This window comes from Poecile atricapillus, chromosome 3 (genome assembly GCF_030490865.1).
Source record: "Poecile atricapillus isolate bPoeAtr1 chromosome 3, bPoeAtr1.hap1, whole genome shotgun sequence".
Taxonomy (NCBI): Eukaryota; Metazoa; Chordata; class Aves; order Passeriformes; family Paridae; genus Poecile; species Poecile atricapillus.
The window spans coordinates 109,005,832-109,030,359 of record NC_081251.1 but is presented as its reverse complement, the minus strand read 5'-3'; the positions used below and the strand labels follow the sequence as shown (position 1 = coordinate 109,030,359).

At 41.7% G+C, this 24,528-nt stretch overlaps 1 protein-coding gene across 1 annotated transcript in view; it reads right to left on the bottom strand.

Moving 5' to 3' along the window:
- Nucleotides 1–24,528, bottom strand: part of LOC131577712 (uncharacterized) — a 38,628-nt gene that overhangs the window by 6,679 nt on the left and 7,421 nt on the right. Inside the window, exons 8-14 of the mRNA XM_058835756.1 lie at nucleotides 15,867–16,256; nucleotides 15,422–15,499; nucleotides 15,096–15,206; nucleotides 14,134–14,250; nucleotides 13,806–13,937; nucleotides 13,052–13,154; nucleotides 12,447–12,568 (exon numbers count right to left, since the gene is read on the bottom strand). Coding sequence (XP_058691739.1) covers nucleotides 12,447–12,568; nucleotides 13,052–13,154; nucleotides 13,806–13,937; nucleotides 14,134–14,250; nucleotides 15,096–15,206; nucleotides 15,422–15,499; nucleotides 15,867–16,256 — 1,053 coding nt within the window. The remainder of the gene's footprint in view (nucleotides 1–12,446; nucleotides 12,569–13,051; nucleotides 13,155–13,805; nucleotides 13,938–14,133; nucleotides 14,251–15,095; nucleotides 15,207–15,421; nucleotides 15,500–15,866; nucleotides 16,257–24,528) is intronic.

Below are 24,528 nucleotides of genomic sequence, written 5' to 3'. Positions count from 1 at the left end.
CTCTGCAATCTCTCCAAGCCTGTGGAGTTCACAGGCAGGAAGATCCATCAAGGGATTAATTCTACCCATTCCTTTAGCTGTTCCTCTTCTGACTCTAGAAGCTCCTGGGGGACTTCCAGGTGACAGAATGACAACAATAGCCAAAGGGGACAAGAGGGGAGCAAGACCGCTCTGCGCTCTCCTTCCTCTGCTCTGCCCCTCCAACTGCCGCAGGTGCTCTTCAGCCACTGTGATGTCACCTGGACCACAGCCTGCTGATTGGTCCGTGCCTCTAACTCCCAAACTTGGAATGTTGGGCTCATGACTCTCCAGGCTCATGCTAACAACGGCTCTTGTTGGCTGTTGACCGATCAGAGCTTCCAGAAGCCCTTCCAGTGCCTGCAGGGGCCTGGAAGAAGCTTGGAGAGGGCCTCTTCCCAAGGGCAGGCAGGCAAGAGGGGGAATAGCCTTAAGGTCTTTCTATTAGAAATGAGGAAGAAATGATGGACTATTAGGGTGGTGAGGCACTGTCACAGGGGGCCCAGAGAGGTTGCTCCCATCCCTGCAAGTGTTGAAGACCAGGCTGGATGGGTTTTTGATCTACATGGTCTAGTAGAAGGTGTCCCTGCCAATGGCAGGGGCATTGGAACCAGATGAACTTTGAGGTCCCTTCCAAACTTCTGATCAAATTGTCATCATGGAAGCATGCTGGGACACTTGCCCAGCTGTAGCTGAGGGCTGTGGGCTAGGAAGAGAGGATTTCAGTGTTAAGGAAACTTCCCTATCCAAACACCCAAGAGCCACTCCGGACTCACTCTCACATCACCTCAGGTGGGACCAAAGGTTTACACAGCTATACCCTCCACTCTTCACACAGTCAGACCAGGTCTCCTTACCAGCTTAATCCTGGGTTTCCCATAGCAGCCTCAGAGATGTCCAGATCCTCAAAACAATTTAACCATGATGCAGTAACTAAGTAACAAAATAACAGGTCAAGCTGGTGCCTCTGAGGAGGAACCTGGAATAAAGAAGCTCCTGTGCTTCTATCCCCTTGCCATCTAAGGCCACGAAGGTCTGGGGCTCATCAGCTCCTGCTGTGTCTGGGAGTGTCTGGTCCCCTGGCTGCCCCACAGGTCCCTGTGCCCTTTTGTAATGCAAAGGGTAGGTCATGGCCTCTTACCTTGGGCTTGGGCTCCTGCCCCCCTAGAGCTCAACCTGCATCTTGTACTGCAGCTGCATCCCGAGTTACCTGCACTGAATGCATTCTTGAACATCTACCTCACCAGCATCTGCTGGGAAAGTAATGCAGCTGGCTGCAAGCAACCAAGGGCACTCCTGGAGCATGTAGAGGGACAACTTCCTGATCCAGGTTTTACGTGAACCATCCAGAGGTTGTGGATGCCCCATCCCTGCAAGTGTTGAAGGCCAGGCAAGCTGGGGCCCTGAGCAACTGTGTCTAGTGAGAAGCATCCCTGCTCATGGCAGAGGGCTTGGAACTGGATGATCTTTAAGGTCCCTTCCCATGAAAACCATCCTACAATCCGATGACTTGGAAGAGATATAAAAACAATAATAAGTTTATCACGCCTCTTACCCCATGTTGGCTTGGTAATAGCAGCTGGTTTTGTCTTTTCAGTAAGTGCAAAGAGTAATTGATGTGTGTGCAACACCTTAGAAATTTCAAACGACCTTCTAAGTGTTCTTTTCCCACCATTTAACTTAAAGCTGCTACATGTCCCTTCATACCACATTCACTAAGGGCCACGCTGGCCCATCCAGCAATAGGACACATGCTGCTACATGGGGAGACATCAGTGACAATGAACAATCCCACCAGCCCATTAGGGCTGGAAAGCCTTTTGCAATCAGATAGCAATGAACAGGTCCAGTGTTTCACAATTAAGGGTGTGTTCCTCCTTCTTCTACCTCTGGTGATGCCTTAAAGAACCTAGAAATGAAACAACACACACTTTTGAGATAATATTAGTAGAGGAGGTAATATAAAGCCTGGTGTTTATTGGAGGCCTCCAGGGACAGATATGGAGAATGTCCACAAAATGCATCCCCCCCAGGATGAATACAGTTTTCTAAGTTTAGAAAATTAGCATAATTGACAAAAAATCACCAATTAGAGACAGAACTGGTGAGGCCATTTCCCCCAGTTCAACCCTTCTCTGAATTCTGTCTCCCCTTTTTAGGGACTAAATGCTCTTGATGAAAATGTGTCTCAAAGAGCTGCTTTTGACCTTGGTTCCTAGGGAGGGACAGGGGCTGTGTAACCCCCAGGGATTGGAGCTCTGCAATATATTTTGTCCTTCTGCCTAGGGAGAAAGGTAAGGAAAAGTACTGGGACTACGAATACACAAATAGGCTACAAATTCATGTGTAAAGAGTACAGAAATATATAAAAGAAAAGAGGCAAAAATCGATATGGCATCAATGGAAAACTGCATCTGAAATAAGCACAGAATGAGTCCCGTGAAAAACAATGCAGGAGGCCTTAAGAAAACAGGAGACCATGCACAGGCACAAGTTGGGATACTTTTTCTGGTCAGAATTCCTTTAATAGTGAGCTTTTTTTGGAAAATGTTGATTTATTTTTAGCAAAATAATCATGGTAGAAGTCAGTTTTGAGGAATTTCTTGTTTGAAGCTTCATAGTGTGAAGCTTCTCTTCATAATTCCCATACTCTGCTTCCTTTTGCCTTTGAAAACACTTTTCTAAAAAAAGAGAAAGAAGTGTTATAAATGAGAGAGGTTAGAATTAAAATGTTTCAATCCTAGTCACATATTTTTAATTTCCATTTTGTGAAAATGCTCAGCTCTGGATTTTCACCTCAATTAAAATATCACAAAACCAAGGAAAAATGTTTCTACCTACTCCATTAAAATACGCAAAAGTACTTTGTGGAATATGAACTGAAGGGTATTTGGTCTCCAAAGAACCAGAGATCTGTCTTTCCACTTTAGGGTGTGGGGGGAGTGATGAAAACATTTTATGAAAACATCAATTTGAAATGGAAAAGAAAGGGCTTTTTAAAAGACTGGCTAAGGCTTACAGATATTAGCTAGGAAGTGACAATTTTGAAACCAAGTATTAAGTTAGCTAGGAAGAATTCCCACTTTTCAAGGTGCTGGTTTTATAAAGATCAGCTCACCTGCATGCACAGAGGTGGTGGTGTGCAGGCAGCTGCTCTCACAAGGCTGTGGATGGTTTATTACCTTTAAGTGAGCCTCAGAGGAACACAATTGACAAGTGTGACAAACACTTTTCCCACTACACTCTTAACCTGACCCTGGGCATCTCCTCCATGCAACACTGCAGACCTGAGGATATTGCCAGCTTGGAACACCCATGCAGACTGTGCCTTAGTTCTCCATATATCACAGGGGCAAAAATAATCATGCTGCAACATCACAGCATCTTCCTTAGCCTCAAAATGCTGGTGTCTGCTGAAGACCAGCTCTGACAGCCAGAGGCAGGACTTGGGGCACAGAAATTTCCCAGCTTGTTGGGCTCACAGATGCTTTGCTCACCAACTCCTCTAGTAGTTAAAGATGGATTCTGCTGGGACTGTTGAGGCATGGGGTATGTGGTACAATTTTTCTTAGCTGGTTTATAATGGGCTTATTTATTTATTGAGTTTTTATGATAAACCTAGCCATGTTTCACATTATCAGAGTTGGTTGTTCAGAGTGTCTCAGTCCTGCTCTGCCAAGCTATCCAGGGGATCCTTCAGTGGGAACCTGATCAATAGATCATTCAGATACCCTTGGCAATTAAGGAGCTCAGATGTCCTTGTCAGAACCAGAAGCACACCCTGAATCCCACGGATTGTCAGGGCATTCTGGGACTTCTAAATGTCTTGGCTGTTTTTAAAATCAATTCAGAGCCTGAAGAACCCATATGCTTTAGAAAACAATAAATATGAAGGATTTACACTAGAGGCATGCCCAGACACCCAGGCATTGGCAAAGATAGTTCCCAATAAGGAACAGCCTGATCATTACCTGCTCCATGCTGTCTTGGGGTGATTTTATGATGATACTCTATTCCCTGGTCATCTGCTCTATGCCCAGAAATGGTTGCTGTGGTTTCAAGGTGGGTTTGGGGGCAGAGGTTGAGCCTGGGGGCTCTTGCACAGGCTTTTTTCAAAGCCTCACTCTCGAATGTCTGTGGTTCCCTGCAGATGGGCAGACTTTGTTGCTTAGCTAGCTTGGTTTTTGTTAGCTTAGGGAAGAAGGGTTTTTCCTTTCCCTTGGAGACTTCAACAGCAAACTTTGCACAGTTTTGGTTTTTTTATGTATTAGCGGAGGTAAAGAGATTTTTTTACATTCTGGAAATCTCAGCTGGAGGAAAGAGAGTCTAGCACCTGAACTAGAAGAGACAAGTTGAGATGAGGCATTTACTTTTAGAAATAAGTCAAAAATCTGCATCTTGAAGTCCACATTCCAAGTGTTCCACTCAGCTGCTACCTCCGCTTTTGTCTTCAGGAAAGCTGAAAGGATACAAGGGATACAGGTGACTAAATGTTCAGAATTAAATCAAATCAAAGTAATATATAGCAAGTTCTAAAGCTCAGAAAAAAAAAACCAGCATATACCAATGTAATTGATATTCCTGTGTATTAAGACACAGCCTTTTAAAGCATGATATTACACTGTTTTAAGAACTTTTAGCCCACCATTACTGGATACTTTACTCTTCTCACCAAACACCTCTAGACTCCAGACTAAATTACTTGACTAGGGTGAATACAACACAAAATTTTCCCTGCTGGCACTCCATGCATTACTATATGTCGTGGTTTTAAACCAGTAACTAAAAAAAAATTACTTAGTTTTTGCTGTGAGATATGGATTAGAACAAGAGCAAAACAGGCTTAAAACTTAAAAGGAATAAAGAAAGCTTATTAACAAACTATAATAATAAGAACGCCAGAATAAACTTCCAGAAAACCCTTTTTATCCCCTACTATTCACCATTCTCTTGTTCACATGACAACAGAGACAAAAACTTTGCAACTTTTGTGGTTAAAACAGTCACAATTGCTGCTACAGTCTTTTCACCAGTCTTTGTAGAGAAACAGAAGTCTCTTTCTGTTAATTTATGGAGTGTCTTACAAGAAAACTATTTCTGCTCTGGTTTTCTATTGCCCTGATGTCAGGTGCCCAGAACTGCTGTTATCAGAGCTCACTCCTCCCATTTCACATCACTCTGAGGTGTGTATGGGCCATGAGTCTAGGGATGGCATTTTAAGGATGAGTTATTCAAAGGCAAAAGTCTTCTTCATCTGTCTCTGTGAGCTTTACTAGAAAACAGTTTTCTCATTGCCTCCCAAGGCTTTAAATCTTAGCTTCACTCTATTCTAGCACTTCACTCTATCACAATCATTCTATTTTTTATTTAAAATTTACACTTTGAACACTCTATTCTTCCCTATATACTGTCATGAATTAAAGGAGTTTTTTTAAGACCTTATTGTCCATTTCCATAGTCTCAACAGATAGTTATTTCAGCTCATGAAAGCATCTCCTTATTCTCTACTTTTTCTGAAACTTCTTTTTCCTTACTGTCTCTGGCAGTCCAGAAGTCTCTTTACATGCTGATCACTCTCTTTTCCTCTCTCTGGATAAAAGGATTAATCTGCAAGTCTCGTCTGGGTAATGAAAAGTTTAAAATCTTGCCCAGGCTTTGTAGATGGTTCTGTGACTTCTGCCGGTGCAGGAGCTAGAGCCGTCTGCGATAGAAAATTTCCCATGGCTGCTCTGGAGAGCGTAGTCACTGTTTTGGCCCGCTGCAGGTCCAGAGTTTTTTCTCCTTCTTTACTTGGCAGTCCCTGGTGAACTCCGTCACTGCAGCGGAGCCAGGGACCGGCCTGGCCCGGCCAGAGCCCGGGACAAGCCCTGCAGGCCCCATCTCCTGGCCGGGAGAGGCGGCAGCCCCAGCCCAGCCCCCGCCTGGCCGCATGGCCCGGGCAGAGAACAGAAAGCCAGCTGGAGCCCTGTTACCCTTCACAGCCAGGAAACAAAGAGGCTAAAAGTGCCTTGACTTTACGTTTTAAGGTAGGGTTCACAAGTTGATCCCACTTTTCAATGGTCAAAACTGTTGTCAGTTCCCAGTAATGACCGAAAATTGGTCAGGAGAAAAGACTCCCATCAGTCCCCAGCAACTTCAACTTCTTTAGCTCTCAAAACCACCTTAAAGGTAAAGTCACCCTATGACACTATAACATTGCTTGGAGGAAGTCATCAAGTTCAGAAGGGGAAGGTCCAACACCAAGAACTCAGGTCTGTCTGTGACAACGTGCTGTGAGTGACTCTCTGTAGGGATAATTGGCATCTCCAGCATTACACTGAGCTACTTGGAGCAAGGAGGACAGATAGGAGTCTGCCAAGAGAGGAGCTGGTACTGTCTGTCACTGGAAATGTAGGGGAAGGTCCAAGCAGCAGCTCTGGCTCAGCCCATTTTGCCCCAAAATACATGACAGACCATGCAGCAGTGGTGATCCTTGGGAAAAAAGCAGCAATCCAGAAGAACTTAAATAATATCCATTTGCCATCTGACTTCCAGGAGCCAGACACCTGCCTCCATGATGGCATCTCTGAAAATCCCTACAAAGCAATTTCTCAGAAGTCTGCAGTTACCAAGTGCCAGTGCCCCCCTCCACCATGCTAAGATGGTGAAATGCATTATTTATGGATTGAAATGGTACATTCTTCTTCCAAAATAGTCGTTGTATAATTGGGATAATGCCCTTGATTGTCTGCCTAAGTGAAACATGGGTAGAAAATAATGCTTGGCTTTCAGCCATTTGATCAGTAGTCAGAGCTGACTGAAAACTTACCAACGAGGCATTCAAGAATAATTAATCTGTTCAAATAAACAAAAAAAATTCACAGCAGTACTCATCTTCCTTATAATGTTTTTATAGTATTGTAGATCAAAATAATAAAAAACTGTCTTTTTCCTCTTCTAAATACTTTTTCAATAATGTACAAAACAATTATGACAATATTTTCCACCTTTTCTCCTCATTAACCTCTTCCCATCATCAGTCCTCAATCAATAAGTAGATGACTGTCAAGATTGCAATAGGGAGTTATTACCTGTGTGTAGACAATAATTCAGAGAAGCACTTTGTACTCATGATTTCATGGCTCCTGCACTCTCTTATTAAGTGAGGTCTAAATTTCCCTGTAGGGATGGCAGGGGAGGTGATATCTGTTCACACACATTTAAAATAAACCACTCAAATCTTTTAAAGTCTGGACTACTAATAAAAAGCCTTGGTCAAGAGTCATCATGCAGTTGTTACATTTATTCTAGTTTGCTCTGGTTTTGTTCTTTTTTTTTTTTAATATAAATGTATTTTCAGCATCATTTGTCTCCACTTAACTAAATTTTATCCATTTTCAGTTGTCCTAATTTTGCATTTCACTCCTTCCCTGCAGCACTCCACCTCATTTCAGGGGTAATCTTACCTGATTCCTTTATCCCTTCTCTCCAGATACAGGAATTATCAGCCCTGAGAAGTCAAGAGGGCAGCTCCTCACAGAAACCTTAAGGATAAGTGATTAAATAAATTGTATAACAAAATATTCTAGAAATATTAATTAAATTTCCCCTGAGCTATAAGGCTTGGGAGCTGAAAGTTTCTTCTATCCTGGTGAATAAAAATTGAGTTCCTGTTACAGGTTTCTAAAGAAAGTGCTCTGACAAATATGCTAAAGAATTCAGCTGAAGCGATTTGGGCTGGCAGTGCAGCTCATTGCTTCTTACTTGATTTTCCCATTCAATACCCAGCCAAGATGAACAAAGTATAAAACCTTCAAGTGAGTTTTCTCAAGCACCTGGCCTTAGCATGTGGTTCAGATAGACATGGAATGTTTTTGGAAAACCCCATTTTCCTGATGCAAGGTGAAGTGTCACATTAATGGGGATTGCTGCAGCTTAGTGGGAATAAATGTTACATCTGTGATAACCATAACTTCAACAATTAAGGGCTAAAATGCTTTTCTGCATTTTAATCTGTGACCTGCTGTTTAGGCTCCCATCAGTCTCAGGGATTGTTTTCCCCCACAGCTGAATGGAAAAAAAAACAAACCATTTTTCTATTGAAAAGTCTTATTGTACAAAGGTAAAAAAATTCACTCTGTTCTTTTGTTCCTCATTGAGAGTTCTCAAATGATGACAGCCTTCCTCTCTATCCCTCAGCCAAGGGAACAGAAGTGCCATGATGCTGACATGTTTTAGAAGGACAACAAGGTACTTGATGACCCAAGAAGGGTGGGTGCTGCCAAGTTGCCTCCTGTGGTAAAACCAAGTCAGTGGGAGGGTTGGAAGCACAGGAGAGGAAAGCAGTGCACTGCTAGAGAAGCTCGAGCTGGCTGTCAGTCCCTGTGATTCAGGGTGTCCTCCAGTTCAAAGGCAAAGAAGCTGGAAGGAAGCAGTGGTTTTAAGCAGCTCCTCACAGACCCCGAGAAAAGGTGGATATTTTGAGAATAAATTACATTATCAGTAAGCAAAAGGATTTGTTTTCTAATTTCACACTTAGTTTTACAGAACTTTAAGACAAGCATCTTGGTACTTTCTAGATCAGTATTTCAAATTACATGGACATTGACTCTCCAGAATGCTGGAAAGTCACTGATGTGTTCAGCAGCAGGGCTGCTGAGCATCCCTGCAGGCAGATTTGCTCAACCACTGGCCTCAGCCTCTTGAGAGCCTGTAAAACACAACCAGATACTGAAATCTGCTAAAATAAAGCAACTTCAGCCAAAAATAATTACTTTACTTGCAAAGTTGGAGATGTCACCTGCAATTCAGTTTCAAAAGAGTAGAAATACTTTTAAAACCCTGTTCTGGCTTGGTCCTGACAGATTGAAAGTGAAGCCAAGAGTGGGGTTACCCTTTGCACAGGGCATGACTGCACTGCAACAGTAACTCACAGGAAAAGAAGCAAACCCACCCAAAAACGTTTCATGTAACTTTTTATTAAAACAAATACCAAAACTTCCAAATAACACATCTTATGAAATTACAGAGTCTAATCGAAATTCCTGAATTTTACAGCTCAGCATTAATACTACCACATACTTACAAATGGGGTAAAACAAGTACATTAGGATCTTTAATACAAAATAAACTTGTTTATAAACTTGGAGCAAACTATCTTCAAAAGCTATACAGAAAGCAATTCTTTTTCCAAACAAGAGCTACAATTAAAACTAGCTACTACCCTAAACTAACTACTAACTAAATCTCCAAAACAAAGAAAAATCTTCACATTAAAGTACTCTAAGAGAAATGGACCTAACATATGTTACTATATATTACTACTATATTACATAATATTAATTATATTAATTATATTATATTGCATTGTATTCTATTATATAAAATTCTATTATATTATATATAAAATTATATATAATTATATACTATATATAAATTTTATATATAAAAATCTTATTAAATATAAAATTATATATTATATTCTATAATATTAAATATATATATAAAACTACTACATAAAGTTATTATTTTATATCTATATATCTATATATCCATGTATCTATATCTATCTATATCTATATATATCTATATATCTATATTTCTATATATCTATCTATATCTATATCTATAGATAAAGATATATCTTACAAGAGAGACCTATGAGATGGATTGCTGGTTCCGTATTTTAGCATTAAACACTTGCAGCACTGGAAAACCCATAATAAAAGTTCCTATTAAAAAAATTCACTTTCCCTTAGGAATCCAGACGAGCTCTTTTCTTTAGCACTGTCCCATCTTCATCATCAGGATGAGCAAATACTTCAAATAGACCTCTCTGCCAATTAGAAAAAGGTAAAAAATTAATTTTCCACAATGAAAAAATACACACCGCGCATCTGTTTTTTCCCCAGGTCTTAGGGGTGAGCAGTAAAATTCTTCCCAAAGTTCTCTGTAGCTGCTCAGAAGCAAAGATTCAAATAATGCTCAGCTGTAAAAGGCACTAAAGAGGTATCACTTCTTGTATTTTGTCTGCTTAAAAACACTTCTTAATTCCCTGGTGGGGAATAGATTCCAGAAAAGGCAATCCCATCTGTATATCACACACAGGGCACCAGCTGGGCAGGGAAGGAAGCCAAGGAGCAGCAACAGCTCCGTCATGCAGAAGAGGCAAATTTAACCTGTGCCCACCAGGTTAACAACAGACTCCAGTCCCACCTTGTCCTCTTTAAACCTTACCCCAAACTAGTCAGGGTTTGACTCTTGGTGAAATTAGTCAGGGATCTGGGTGAATCTGTCCCTAACAAAGATTCCCTGTACAAGGCTATTGCTGACTGTGCCGCATTACACCCGCTAAAGCCCCGCCAGGCTGCTCTGCTGTCCTGGTGAGGACAGGAGGGACAGGAGCTTCCATCAAAGTTCTCACCCACCTTGGGGGATGTCACCACTGGGCTCAGGGTTGTGTAGGTTGGACAGGAGCCAGTGGAGCTTGGTGGTGACATTGGAGCTGCCTTCTCTTCACCTTCACTGACCTGCAGATCTTCAGTCACTGGTAAGACTACGGTTTCTTTGACAAGCATCTTATCAGGCAATTTGGAAGGGACACTGCAAGAGACACAGCACAAGGGATTGAACCTTTGCCTGATGGTTCAGACTCAGCCAGCTCACAAATGCCTTCCAAAGCTTTAGAATCAATTAGGTGACTTGGAGAAGGTAATCCAGCTCCATCCCTGCTTCCACCCTCACCTTTGTAAGCTTCACAAATACCCAGCTGAAAATGAGGCAGACTGAATCCTAACTCACAAGAACAGAGGAAGATTCTGTTCTTCATAAGCTGAGAGTTCTCTCAACAGAACTTTTCATCTACTGACCACATCAGCTCTACTCAAAGACAGGTAGGTGGGGCTTTACTCTAACTAACCCAAGACATTCTCAGCAAGAATGAAACCCAATCCCAATCCCAGCCACCTGCTTCTGCTGCTCTCTGGGAAATTCAAGACCAACCAGCAGGCCTGCAGAATGGCAGTCACTGGCAGCCTCATAAGACAGAAACTGGGCCATACCTGGTCACTTTCTCGTTTTTCCTCTCTTTTTCTTGCTCATATTTTGTCTTCAGTCCCTGGAATGTGGGAATGTATTTGACAGATTCCAGGGCATCAGAGAAGTTCTTAACTATATGTGCAATAAGGAGCTGAATATCCTGCTGAAGAAGGACAAAACAGGGTTTCAGTCTCAAATGTTCACAGGCAGAAAGTCAGAAAGCTTTGAACTTTATTTTGGAGAGTAACTGATTCCTTGTCCAGAACCAAAATATTCTTGTCAAGAACAAAGGAGAATAAATCAGATTTATTATTTGGAAAAAGCTGAGATCTAGAAAGAATCATTAAACTTCCCTTAGAAATGGACAATAGACTCAGCAGCACCCCAGTTCTATTTGTGACCCATTAAAACAGGATGTTTGCTAGCTTGGAAATCTGCCTTTGGCCCTTGCCCTGCCAGGCCATGGAGGTGCCAGTGCTGAGGCTGCTGCTGAACTCACCATTCGGATGAACTCAAACAGCTCCAGCAAGGCAGACTGGAGCAGGTTGCACCTGTTCCTCTTGTCCAGCACAGCATTCACAACTGGTTCAAACAGGTTCCTCTTGGTGATGTAGCGGTTGTAAAGGTCATCTTTCAGGCCAATTATCTTCCTCATGAAGCGAAGAGCAGCTGTGTGAAGAAAGACATTCCAGCATTCAACAACCACGTGCCAGGGCTCTCACCTTCTTGGGGAAGAATTGAAAAACCTGCTGTTACCCTGACAGGAAGATGCACCCCCGAAGTGCAGAACCAGCATTTGCTGGCAGGTCACCTTTCCTTCCTTCTTGGACTTCCCTGGCTATTTGAAGGTCATCAGGAACCATGGATTTCTTTCTCAAGTCCAGCACTAATGCATTCCAGCATGCATGAAATTAAACTTAACTCCCTCCTGTGCTTTTTTCCTTGTTCCCCTCCCTGAACCAGCCCTGAGTCTTTCAAGATCCTGGCTCACAACATTTCATTCACTCTCCACAAGGAGAACCAGATTTAGAACATTATTATTGTTATTAGAACAATATTATTATATAAAGACACAATTTCCACTGAAATGAGGCAAGCAATCTGTTTATAAAGGATCCTGTCATGAAGATTTGAAAGGATCCCTGTAGACTTCAAAAGAGACAACAATCCTCCTCTCAACACAAACTGCATTACAAGTAAATCCCTGCTTACAGACAGCTGCTACCTATTTCTTTTCCAAATGACTTAATTGGAGCCAGTAAAACACAGCAAATGAACAGCAATTCTGAGTTCTAGTGTACATTGGTACTGGTACACCTTCCACACAGGACACACAAAGCCTTGAAGAAGGAAATCACAACACCTCCAGACTTACACAAGGCCAGAAATTTGTGTTTGCATTTCAGCAAGACCAGTGCTCTCCCGAGCAGATTTTTCTTGATAATGTAAATCTTCATGTGATGCCTGTGCCGTTCCACACAAAAAGACAGCAGCCGCAAAACTGAGGCAAGTTTTTCTGCTGTTTGATAATTATCTAGAAGAAAAAATAATGCCTTATTATTTTTATAGTACTTATTATTTATTATAGTACAAAAAACCAAATCATGTACTCTCACGGTACACTGAGCTCAGTTACTATTGCAGTTCCTGACATCTTTTTAGTGGATTTTTGTTCTACTGGATTGTTTTGGGAAGCAGGACATTGGGTCAGAACAAAACAGCAAACACAACTGCAGCTGTTTTTGCTTTTGCAGTAAATATTATTTAAAATTAGATTAGCAAAACTACGACATTATTCTCAATATACATGAAGGAAGTCTTTCTTTACAAAGTATACCATCTATGTCAACATTCACAACTACAGGAAGGGGCTATGAAAACTCCTGCCTGCAGAATCCCTGTCCCTGGAGGAACAGCAGCTTGCAGCAAGCATATTCCCAGCAGGCATCACAGCTCTGCTGCTTTTACCAGGACTCTAAGGCCTTTCAAAGGGTAACAAAATTAAAATTGTCATTACCTATTTCATACCATTCTTCTGATGTATCAGCCAGAAGCGGTGCAGTAAGAACGTGAATGTAACGGTTGTAGAAGATATTGAGGAATTCAATGATCTCTGAACGCTAAAAGAACAACAACAACTTCATTAAACACTGCATTCACATACAACCTTTCACACAAAAAACAGTAGTAGGAGAAGAAACAGCCTACAAAGAACTCAGCTGAGTTCTTTGGCTCTGCAGCACTTTCTTCACACAAGATCAATTTCTTTTTTTGGGGACAAACTTGTGAGACATCCAACCAATCTAGCTATCAGTAAAAGAATCCCCAGCATGAGCATGGTTGCAAATATCAACTGGAAAAACAGAAGTGACTCCAAGTGCTTGACAAAGTGTCCTGAAACCATTCTGAAATGCAGGTAGTTTTGCCCAGAACACCCTGGAAACCCTTTTACAGCTATTCTGGTACATTACAATCTATTAAAATCTTTCAGGATTTATCATCCAGATGGAGAGAGCTATGGTCAGGCAGTGCTATGGCACTGACACATGGGACTGTGTGCTTTAACACTGGCATGATGCCCCAGATACACCTTTCATTAGTTAAATTAGTTTATCTTTTGCTTATTTAAAGTCGCCATCAGAACACACTCTACTCAGGAAAAAAAACCCTTTAGTTTTTTATCCTCTGCCCATAATAACAGCAACAGGGAATATCAGGCTTTTAAATCTGCCAAAACACTGTCATCTCTTTTCCCATTCATGTTCTCTTACACTAGCTGTGGCCAGCATTTTCTTTGGTTCAATCAGAGCACACAAAATCTTCATTGACTGATGATTTCCTCCAAATTCAGTGTCAGGACTACAGATTATCTGCTCAATGACCTCAGTGAGGAGATGGGTATCCTGCAAGAAAGAAAAGGCAAAGAAAGAAATTATCAAATAATTACTCACAAGAATGGAATGAGTTCCCCACTTACTGCAATTTTTTCAAAATAAAAATTTAAACAAAACACAGAAATTTAGATGTTAATTTGATGGATATTTTCCTGTTTGCCCTGAAACTTCTAAATTCAACTAACTCCAAACCACTTTTACTTACATTCTCACTCTGCCGGGCCTCTTGCATCACAAATTCTCGCACCATGGCTGGACTAAATTCTACTAGATAAGACAATATATCTATAGCAGCAGATCTAACCTGTGGATCATCCATTCCCTAACAAAAATAATAAAAAAAAACCAGATTAATTTGTTAGAGTAAATCAAGTTTGGTATTTATTATCATGTGAAGCTGCAAAGAGGAGGTTTAAAAACTTAAATTAAAACTTAAAAAATTTCATTCCAAAAGTTTTCATGAGAAACATGATAATATGGTTACAGAAAAGCAACAAGGAAGCAGGCAAATCCTTTCCCTAATATTTTCCCCTTTTAGAAAGGACACAAGGTTGTCTGTGAATTTGAGAGCCCTAACTTAGGCTGGAAACATTCACAACATCCTACTTGCTTGAATGAATAGCTAAGACTTCATTGATATTCTATACCTCCTATCCACAATTTATTCCTTTTGTACTAAAGGACCAGCTGTACAAACCAAGGTGTACAACAGTTTCTGTGCCCATTTACATGCAACAAGAATTCAGACTATTCTTTAAGGGATGTGATTTTCTCTGATAAAAAACCAATAATCAAGGTTCCACATGAAAAAGTCTCGTTCATCTTTTGACAACCTTGTCACAAGGACTTCACTGCCCTCACACTTCTCCATCATGAAAAGTGAAAATAGTAAGAGCAGTCAAGCCAGGCTACTCTAGAGCAGAACTGTGGGTACCTTCTGGATTCTGGACATTACCAGAAACCTCCACTCTTAGCAGAGCAAAGCTCTCCAATCAGACTTACAAAAAGGTGCTCAGCAGATTAAAACAAAACAAAACAAAACAAAACAAAACAAAACAAAACAAAACAAAACAAAACAAAACAAAACAAAACAAAACAAAACAAATAAAACTATATTGTTTTGGGCTTTTCTAGTTTTATTCAAACCAGTTCTAAGTTTTCACTTACCATTAACACTTTGAGAGTTGGAAGAAATCCCACCTTTGCCAAAGTTTCAAGAAATTCTTTTTTCTCGGGTAATGTGAAAGAAAAGGCACAGAACTCCTTGAGTAACTTCATCTATTGCACAGGGGGAAAAAAAAACCAAGAAACTTTGTATATTTGTGTCAGAAAACTCTCTGAAAGGAGGAAGCAGTTACAATTTGAACTGGGGGGTGTACTGACTGATTCTCCAGTAGTACTTCTAAGAGTGCAGAACTCTCAGAACAGTTTCATTTTCTACTTCATCCCTCTCATTTAAAGCCTTTGAGGAGCCACCAAGATTCCTGACTTACCAACTCACATCGTTGCTCACCAGGTGTAGCTTCATTTGTTAATTGCGCAAAAACTTGAGGCAAAAATTCCTCATCTTTCTGTGGAGCACAAAAAAAGAACACAAATTACATAGTGAAAAGGATCCCACACTGCACAAAGTCCAACTTTGGTGCGTGTTCCTTAAATACTTGTACAAAACCAATTCCAAAGATTTGCTTGGCAATCAAAGAGAAGGACTTGATCTTGTTACAGCCCATTAAAAGCATTAAGATACTCAACTGAAATTTATCATTTGGTAAAGAAAATATCCAAGGGACCAGAAAGAAGGGAAAGCATTCAAAATATTGTGCAAATGAAAGTGCCTGCAATTAATTGATACGGTGTTCACCAGCTACAAACCATTTCCAAACCACAGCCTGAGGGATCTCTGCAGATCCCATCTAAGCCACATTAAAAACCACTTACCTTCAACCCATGTAGAATCTCCTCTCTTCTGGAGCTGATGAAGGAATTGAGGGTAGAAAGAAAGCCCTCTTCAAAATCTGATGGATTAGGCGCGATGATGGCCTGAATGTACTGTGCCCTGGACATCTGGTGGATTTTTTTCCTGACTTCAGGGTCTCTGATAGGAATAACCTCCTGAAACTTTGCCATTTTGGTCAAGAAGTCCCTGTGCCATCCTGGCTGAGCCAAACAAGGATCATACTCAAGGCATCCGACAACATTCAGAATACACTCAGCAGAAAACAGCACCTCAAAAAGAATGGTTTTGTCCAGGTACAAAATTCCTCTCACAATGTCAAAGAGAAGATGCAAGCCTTTGGTGTTCTTTGCACTCTCACAGACCTGGAAAAGCTGGAGCAGCTTTGGAATATAGCCTTCATCCTTCAAGGCCAGCGCTAGCTTTTCCTTACGGGTGGGTGAGAGGCGAACAGACATCACCAGCTCTGCAATCTCTCCAAGCCTGTGGAGTTCACAGGCAGGAAGATCCATCAAGGGATTAATTCTACCCATTCCTTTAGCTGTTCCTCTTCTGACTCTAGAAGCTCCTGGGGGACTTCCAGATGACAGAATGACACCAATAGCCAAAGGGGACAAGAGGGGAGCAAGACCGCTCTGCGCTCTCCTTCCTCTGCTCTGCCCCTCCAACTGCCGCAGGTGCTCTTCAGCCACTGTGATGTCACCTGGACCACAGCCTGCTGATTGGTCCGTGCCTCTAACTCCCAAACTTGGAATGTTGGGCTCATGACTCTCCAGGCTCACGCTAACAACGGCTCTTGTTGGCTGTTGACCGATCAGAGCTTCCAGAAGCCCTTCCAGTGCCTGCAGGGGCCTGGAAGAAGCTTGGAGAGGGCCTCTTCCCAAGGGCAGGCAGGCAAGAGGGGGAATAGCCTTAAGGTGTTTCTATTAGAAATCATGAAGAAATGATGGACTATTAGGGTGGTGAGGCACTGTCACAGGGTGCCCAGAGAGGTTGCTCCCATCCCTGGAAGTGTTGAAGACCAGGCTGGATGGGTTTTTGATCTACCTGGTCTAGTAGAAGGTGTCCCTGCCGATGGCAGGGGCATTGGAACCAGATGAACTTTGAGGTCCCTTCCAAACTTCGGATCAAATTGGCATCATGGAAGCATGCTGGGACACTTGCCCAGCTGTAGCTGAGGGCTGTGGCCTAGGAAGGGAGGATTTCAGTGTTAAGGAAACTTCCCTATCCAAACACCCAAGAGCCACTCCGGACTCACTCTCACATCACCTCAGGTGGGACCAAAGGTTTTCACAGCTATACCCTCCACTCTTCACACAGTCAGACCAGGTCTCCTTACCAGCTTAATCCTGGGTTTCCCATAGCAGCCTCAGAGATGTCCAGATCCTCAAAACAATTTAACCATGATGCAGTAACTAAGTAACAAAATAACAAGTCAAGCTGGTGCCTCTGAGGAGGAACCTGGAATAAAGAAGCTCCTGTGCTTCTATCCCCTTGCCATCTAAGGCCACGAAGGTCTGGGGCTCGTCAGCTCCTGCTGTTTCTGGGAGTGTCTGGTCCCCTGGCTGCCCCACAGGTCCCTGTGCCCTTTTGTAATGCAAAGGGTAGGTCATGGCCTCTTACCTTGGGCTTGGGCTCCTGCCCCCCTAGAGCTCAACCTGCATCTTGTACTGCAGCTGCATCCCGAGTTACCTGCACTGAATGCATTCTTGAACATCCACCTCACCAGCATCTGCTGGGAAAGTAATGCAGCTGGCTGCAAGCAACCAAGGGCACTCCTGGAGCGTGTAGAGGGACAACTTCCTGATCCAGGTTTTAGGTGAACCATCCAGAGGTTGTGGATGCCCCATCCCTGCAAGTGTTGAAGGCCAGGCAGGTTGGGGCCCTGAGCAACTGTGTCAAGTGAGAAGCACCCCTGCTCATGGCAGAGGGCTTGGAACTGGATGATCTTTAAGGTCCCTTCCCATGAAAACCATCCTACAATCCGATGATTTGGAAGAGATATAAAAACAATAATAAGTTTATCACGCCTCTTACCCCATGTTGGCTTGGTAATAGCGGCTGGTTTTGTCTTTTCAGTAAGTGCAAAGAATAATTCACGTTTGTGCAATACGTTAGAAATTTCAAACGATGTTCTAAGTGTTCTTTTCCCAACACTTAACTTAAAGCTGCTACATGTCCCTTCATACCACATTCACTAAGGGCCACGCTGGCCCATCCAGCAATAGGACACATGCTGCTACATGGGGAGACATCAGTGACAATGAACAATCCCACCAGCCCATTAGGGCTGGAAAGCCTTTTGCAATCAGATAGCAATGAACAGGTCCAGTGTTTCACAATTAAGGGTGTCTTCCAGCTTCTTCTACCTGTGGTGATGCCTTCAAGAACCTAGAAATGAAACAACACACACTTTTGAGGTAATATTAGTAGAGGAGGTAATATAAAGCCTGGTGTTTATTGGAGGCCTCCAGGGACAGATATGGAGAATGTCCACAAAATGCATCCCCCCCGGGATGAATACAGTTTTCTAAGTTTAGAAAATTAGCATAATTGACAAAAAATCACCAATTAGAGACAGAACTGGTGAGGCCATTTCCCCCAGTTCAACCCTTCTCTGAATTCTGTCTCCCCTTTTTAGGGACTAAATGCTCTTGATGAAAATGTGTCTCAAAGAGCTGGTTTTGACCTTGGTTCCTAGGGAGGGACAGGCGCTTTGTAACCCCCAGGGATTGGAGCTCTGCAATATATTTTGTCTTTCTGCCTAGGGAGAAAGGTAAGGAAAAGTACTGGGACTACGAATACACAAATAGGCTACAAATTCATGTGTAAAGAGTACAGAAATATATAAAAGAAAAGAGGCAAAAATCGATATGGCATCAATGGAAAACTGCATCTGAAATAAGCACAGAATGAGTCCCCTGAAAAACTATGCATGACGCCTTAAGAAAGCAAGAGACTATGCACAGGCACAAGTTGGGATACTTTTTCTGGTCAGAATCCCTTTAATAAAGAGTTTTTCCTGGAAAATGTTGATTTATTTTTAGCAAAATAATCATGGTAGAAGTCAGTTTTGAGGAATTTCTTGTTTGAGCTTCACACTATGAAGCTTCTCTTCATAATTCCGATAATCTGCTTCCTTTTGCCTTTGAAAACACTTTTCTAAAAAAAGAGAAACAAGTGTTATAAATGAGAGAGGTTAGAATTAAAATGTTTCAATCCTAGTCACAGATTTTTAATTTCCATTTTGTGAAAATGCTCATCTCTGGATTTTCACCTCAATTAAAACATCGTAAAACCAAGGAAAAATGTTTCTACCTGCTCCACTAAAATACCCAAAAGTACTTTTTTGGAATATGAAGTGAAGGGTATTTGGTCTCCAAAGAACCAGAGATCTGTCTTTCCACTTTAGGGTGTGGGGGGAGTGATGAAAACATTTTATGAAAACATCAATTTGAAATGGAAAAGAAAGGGCTTTTTAAAAGACAGGCTAAAGCTTACAGATATTAGCTAGGAAGTGACAATTTTGAAACCAAGTATTAAGTTAGCTAGGAAGAATTCCCACTTTTCAAGGTGCTGGTTTTATAAAGACCAGCTCAGCTGCATGCACAGAGGTGGTGGTGTGCAGGCAGCTGCTCTCACAAGGCTGTGGATGGTTTATTACCTTTAAGTGAGCCTCAGAGGAACACAATTGACAAGTGTGACAAACACTTTTCCCACTACACTCTTAACCTGACCCTGGGCATCTCCTCCATGCAACACTGCAGACCTGAGGACATTGCCAGCTTGGAACACCCATGCAGACTGTGCCTTAGTTCTCCATATATCACAGGGGCAAAAATAATCATGCTGCAACATCACAGCATCTTCCTTAGCCTCAAAATGCTGGTGTCTGCTGAAGAGCAGCTCTGAGAGCCAGAGGCAGGACTTGGGGCACAGAAATTTCCCAGCTTGTTGGGCTCACAGATGCTTTGCTCACCAACTCCTCTAGTAGTTAAAGATGGATTCAGCTGGGACTGTTGGGGCATGGGGTATGTGGTACAATTTTTCTTAGCTGGTTTATCATGGGCTTATTTATTTATTGAGTTTTTATGATAAACCTAGGCATGTTTCACATTATCAGAGTTGGTTGTTCAGAGTGTCTCAGTCGTGCTCTGCCAAGCTATCCAGGGGATCCTTCAGTGGGAACCTGATCAATAGATCATTCAGATACCCTTGGCAATTAAGGAGCTCAGATGTCCTTGTCAGAACCAGAAGCACACCCTGAATCCCACGGATTGTCAGGGCATTCTGGGACTTCTAAATGTCTTGGCTGTTTTTTAAATCAATTCAGAGCCTGAAGAACCCATATGCTTTAGAAAACAATAAACATGAAGGATTTACACTAGAGGCATGCCCAGACACCCAGGCATTGGCAAAGATAGTTCCCAATAAGGAACAGCCTGATCATTACCTGCTCCATGCTGTCTTGGGGTGATTTGATGATGATACTCTATTCCCTGGTCATCTGCTCTATGCCCAGAAATGGTTGCTGTGGTTTCAAGGTGGGTTTGGGAGCAGAGGTTGAGCCTGGGGGCTCTTGCACAGGCTTTTTTCAAAGCCTCACTCTCGAATGTCTGTGGTTCCCTGCAGATGGGCAGACTTTGTTGCTTAGCTAGCTTGGTTTTTGTTAGCTTAGGGAAGAAGGTTTTTTCCTTTCCCTTGGAGACTTGGACAGCAAACTTTGCACAGTTTTAGTTTTTTTATGTATTAGCGGAGGTAAAGAGATTTTTTTACATTCTGGAAATCTCAGCTGGAGGAAAGAGAGTCTAGCACCTGAACTAGAAGAGACAAGTTAAGATGAGGCATTTACTTTTAGAAATAAGTCAAAAATCTGCATCTTGAAGTCCACATTCCAAGTGTTCCACTCAGCTGCTACCTCCGCTTTTGTCTTCAGGAAAGCTGAAAGGATACAAGGGATACAGGCGACTAAATGTTCAGAATTAAATCAAATCAAAGTAATATATAGCAAGTTCTAAAGCTCAGAAAAAAAAAATCAGGATATACCAATGTAATTGATATTCCTGTGCATTAAGACACAGCCTTTTAAAGCATGATATAACACTGTTTTAAAAACTTTTAGCCCACCATTACTGGATACTTTACTCTTCTCACCAAATACCTCTAGACTCCAGACTAAATTACTTGACTAGGGTGAATACAACACAAAATTCTCCCTGCTCGCACTCCATGCATTACTATATGTCGTGGTTTTAAACCAGTAACTAAAAAAAAATTACTTAGTTTTTGCTGTGAGATATGGATTAGAACAAGAGCAAAACAGGCTTAAAACTTAAAAGGAATAAAGAAAGTTTATTAACAAACTATAATAAGAAGAACACCAGAATAAACTTCCAGAAAACCCTTTTTATCCCCTACTATTCACCATTCTCTTGTTCACATGACAACAGAGACAAAAACTTTGGAACTTTGGTGGTTAAAACAGTCACAATTGCTGCTACAGTCTTTTCACCAGTCTTTGTAGAGAAACAGAAGTCTCTTTCTGTTAATTTATGGAGTGTCTTACAGGAAAACTATTTCTGCTCTGGTTTTCTATTGCCCTCATGTCAGGTGCCTAGAACTGCTGGTATCAGAGCTCACTCCTCCCATTTCACATCACTCTGAGGTGTGTATGGGCCATGAGTCTAGGGGTGGCATTTTAAGGATGAGTTATTCAAAGGCAAAAGTCTTCTTCATCTGTCTCTGTGAGCTTTACTAGAAAACAGTTTTCTCATTGCCTCCCAAGGCTTTAAATCTTAGCTTCACTCTATTCTAGCACTTCACTCTATCACAATCACTCTATTTTTTATTTAAAATTTACACTTTCAACACTCTATTCTTCCCTATATACTGTCATGAATTAAAGGAGTTTTTTTAAGACCTTATTGTCCATTTCCATAGTCTCAACAGATAGTTATTTCAGCTCATGAAAGCATCTCCTTATTCTCTACTTTTTCTGAAACTTCTTTTTCCTTACTGTCTCTGACAGTCCATAAAGTCTCTTTACATGCTGATCACTCTCTTTTCCTCTCTCTGGATAAAAGGATTAATCTGCAAGTCTCGTCTGGGTAATGAAAAGTTTAAAATCTTGCCCAGGCTTTGTAGATGGTTCTGTGACTTCTGCCGGTGCAGGAGCTAGAGCCGTCTGCGATAGAAAATTTCCCATGGCTGCTCTGGAGAGTGTAGTCACTGTTTCGGCCCACTGCAGGTCTAGAGTGTTTTCTCCTTCTTTACTTGGCAGTCCCTGGTGAACTCCGTCACTGCAGCGGAGCCAGGGACCGGCCTGGCCCGGCCAGAGCCCGGGACAAGCCCCGCAGGCCCCATCTCCCGGCCGGGAGAGGCGGCAGACCCAGCCCAGCCCTCGCCTGGCCGCATGGCCCGGGCAGAGAACAGAAAGCCAGCTGGAGCTCTGTTACCCTTCACAACCAGGAAACAAAGAGGCTAAAAGTGCCTTGACTTTACGTTTTAAGGAAGGGTTCACAAGTTGATCTCACTTTTCAATGGTCAAAACTGTTGCCAGTTCCCAGTAATGACCGATAATTGGTCAGGAGAAAAGACTCCCATCAGTCCCCAGCAACTTCAACTTCTTTAGCTCTCAAAACCACCTTAAAGGTAAAGTCACCCTATGACACTAGAGCATTGCTTGGGGGAAGTCATCAAGTTCAGAAGGGGAAGGTCCAACACCAAGAACTCAGGTCTGTCTGTGACAACGTGCTGTGAGTGACTCTCTGTAGGGATAATTGGCATCTCCAGCATTACACTGAGCTACTTGGAACAAGGAGGACAGATAGGAGTCTGCCAAGAGAGGAGCTGGTACTGTCTGTCACTGGAAATGTAGGGGAAGGTCCAAGTAGCAGCTCTGGCTCAGCCCATTTTGCCCCAAAATACATGACAGACTATGCAGTAGTGGTGATCCTTGGGAAAAAAGCAGCAATCCAGTAGAACTTAAATAATATCCATTTGCCATCTGACTTCCAGGAGCCAGACACCTGCCTCCATGATGGCATCTCTGAAAATCCCTACAAAGCGATTTCTCAGAAGTCTGCAGTTACCAAGTGCCAGTGCCCCCCTCCACCATGCTAAGATGGTGAAATGCATTATTTATGGATTGAAATGGTACATTCTTCTTCCAAAATAGTCGTTGTATAATTGGGATAATGCCCTTGATTGTCTGCCTAAGTGAAACATGGGTAGAAAATAATGCTTGGCTTTCAGCCATTTGATCAGTAGTCAGAGCTGACTGAAAACTTACCAATGAGGCATTCAAGAATAATTAATCTTTTCAAATAAACAAAAAAAATTCACAGCAGTACTCATCTTCATTATGTTTTTATAGTATTGTAGATCAAAATAATAAAAAACTGTCTTTTTCCTCTTCTAAAAACTTTTTCAATAATGTACAAAACAATTATGACAATATTTTCCACCTTTTCTCCTCATTAACCTCTTCCCATCATCAGTCCTCAATCAATAAGTAGATGACTGTCAAGATTGCAATAGGGAGTTATTACCTGTGTGTAGACAATAATTCAGAGAAGCACTTTGTACTCATGATTTCATGGCTCCTGCACTCTCTTATTAAGTGAGGTCTAAATTTCCCTGTATGGATGGCAGGGGAGGTGATATCTATTCACACACATTTAAAATAAACCACTCAAATCTTTTAAAGTCTGGACTACTAATAAAAAGCCTTGGTCAAGAGTCATCATACAGTTGTTACATTTATTCTAGTTTGGTCAGGTTTTGTTCTTTGTTTTTTTTTTTAATATAAATGTATTTTCAGCATCATTTGTCTCCACTTAACTAAATTTTATCCATTTTCAGTTGTCCTAAGTTTGCATTTCACTCCTGCCCTGCAGCACTCCACCTCATTTCAGGGGTAATCTTACCTGATTCCTTTATCCCTTCTCTCCAGATACAGGAATTATCAGCCCTGAGAAGTCAAGAGGACAGCTCCTCACAGAAACCTTAAGAATAAGTGATTAAATAAATTGTATAACAAAATATTCTAGAAATATTAATTAAATTTCCCCTGAGCTATAAGGCTTGGGAGCTGAAAGTTTCTTCTATCCTGGTGAATAAAAATTGAGTTTCTGTTACAGGTTTCTAAAGAAAGTGCTCTGACAAATATGCTAAAGATTTCAGCTGAAGTGATTTGGGTTGGCAGTGCAGCTCATTGCTTCTTACTTGATTTTCCCATTCAATACCCAGCCAAGATGACCAAAGTATAAAACCTTCAAGTGAGTTTTCTCAAGCACCTGGCCTTAGCATGTGGTTCAGATAGACATGGAATGTTTTTGGAAAACTCCATTTTCCTGATGCAAGGTGAAGTGTCACATTAATGGGGATTGCTGCAGCTTAGTGGGAATAAATGTTACATCTGTGATAACCATAACTTCAACAATTAAGGGCTAAAATGCTTTTTTGCATTTTAATCTGTGACCTGCTGTTTAGGCTCCCATCAGTCTCAGGGATTGTTTTCTCCCACAGCTGAATGGAGAAAAAACCAAACCATTTTTCTATTGAAAAGTCTTATTGTACAAAGGTAAAAAAATTTACTCTGTTCTTTTGTTCCTCATTGAGAGTTCTCAAATGATGACAGCCTTC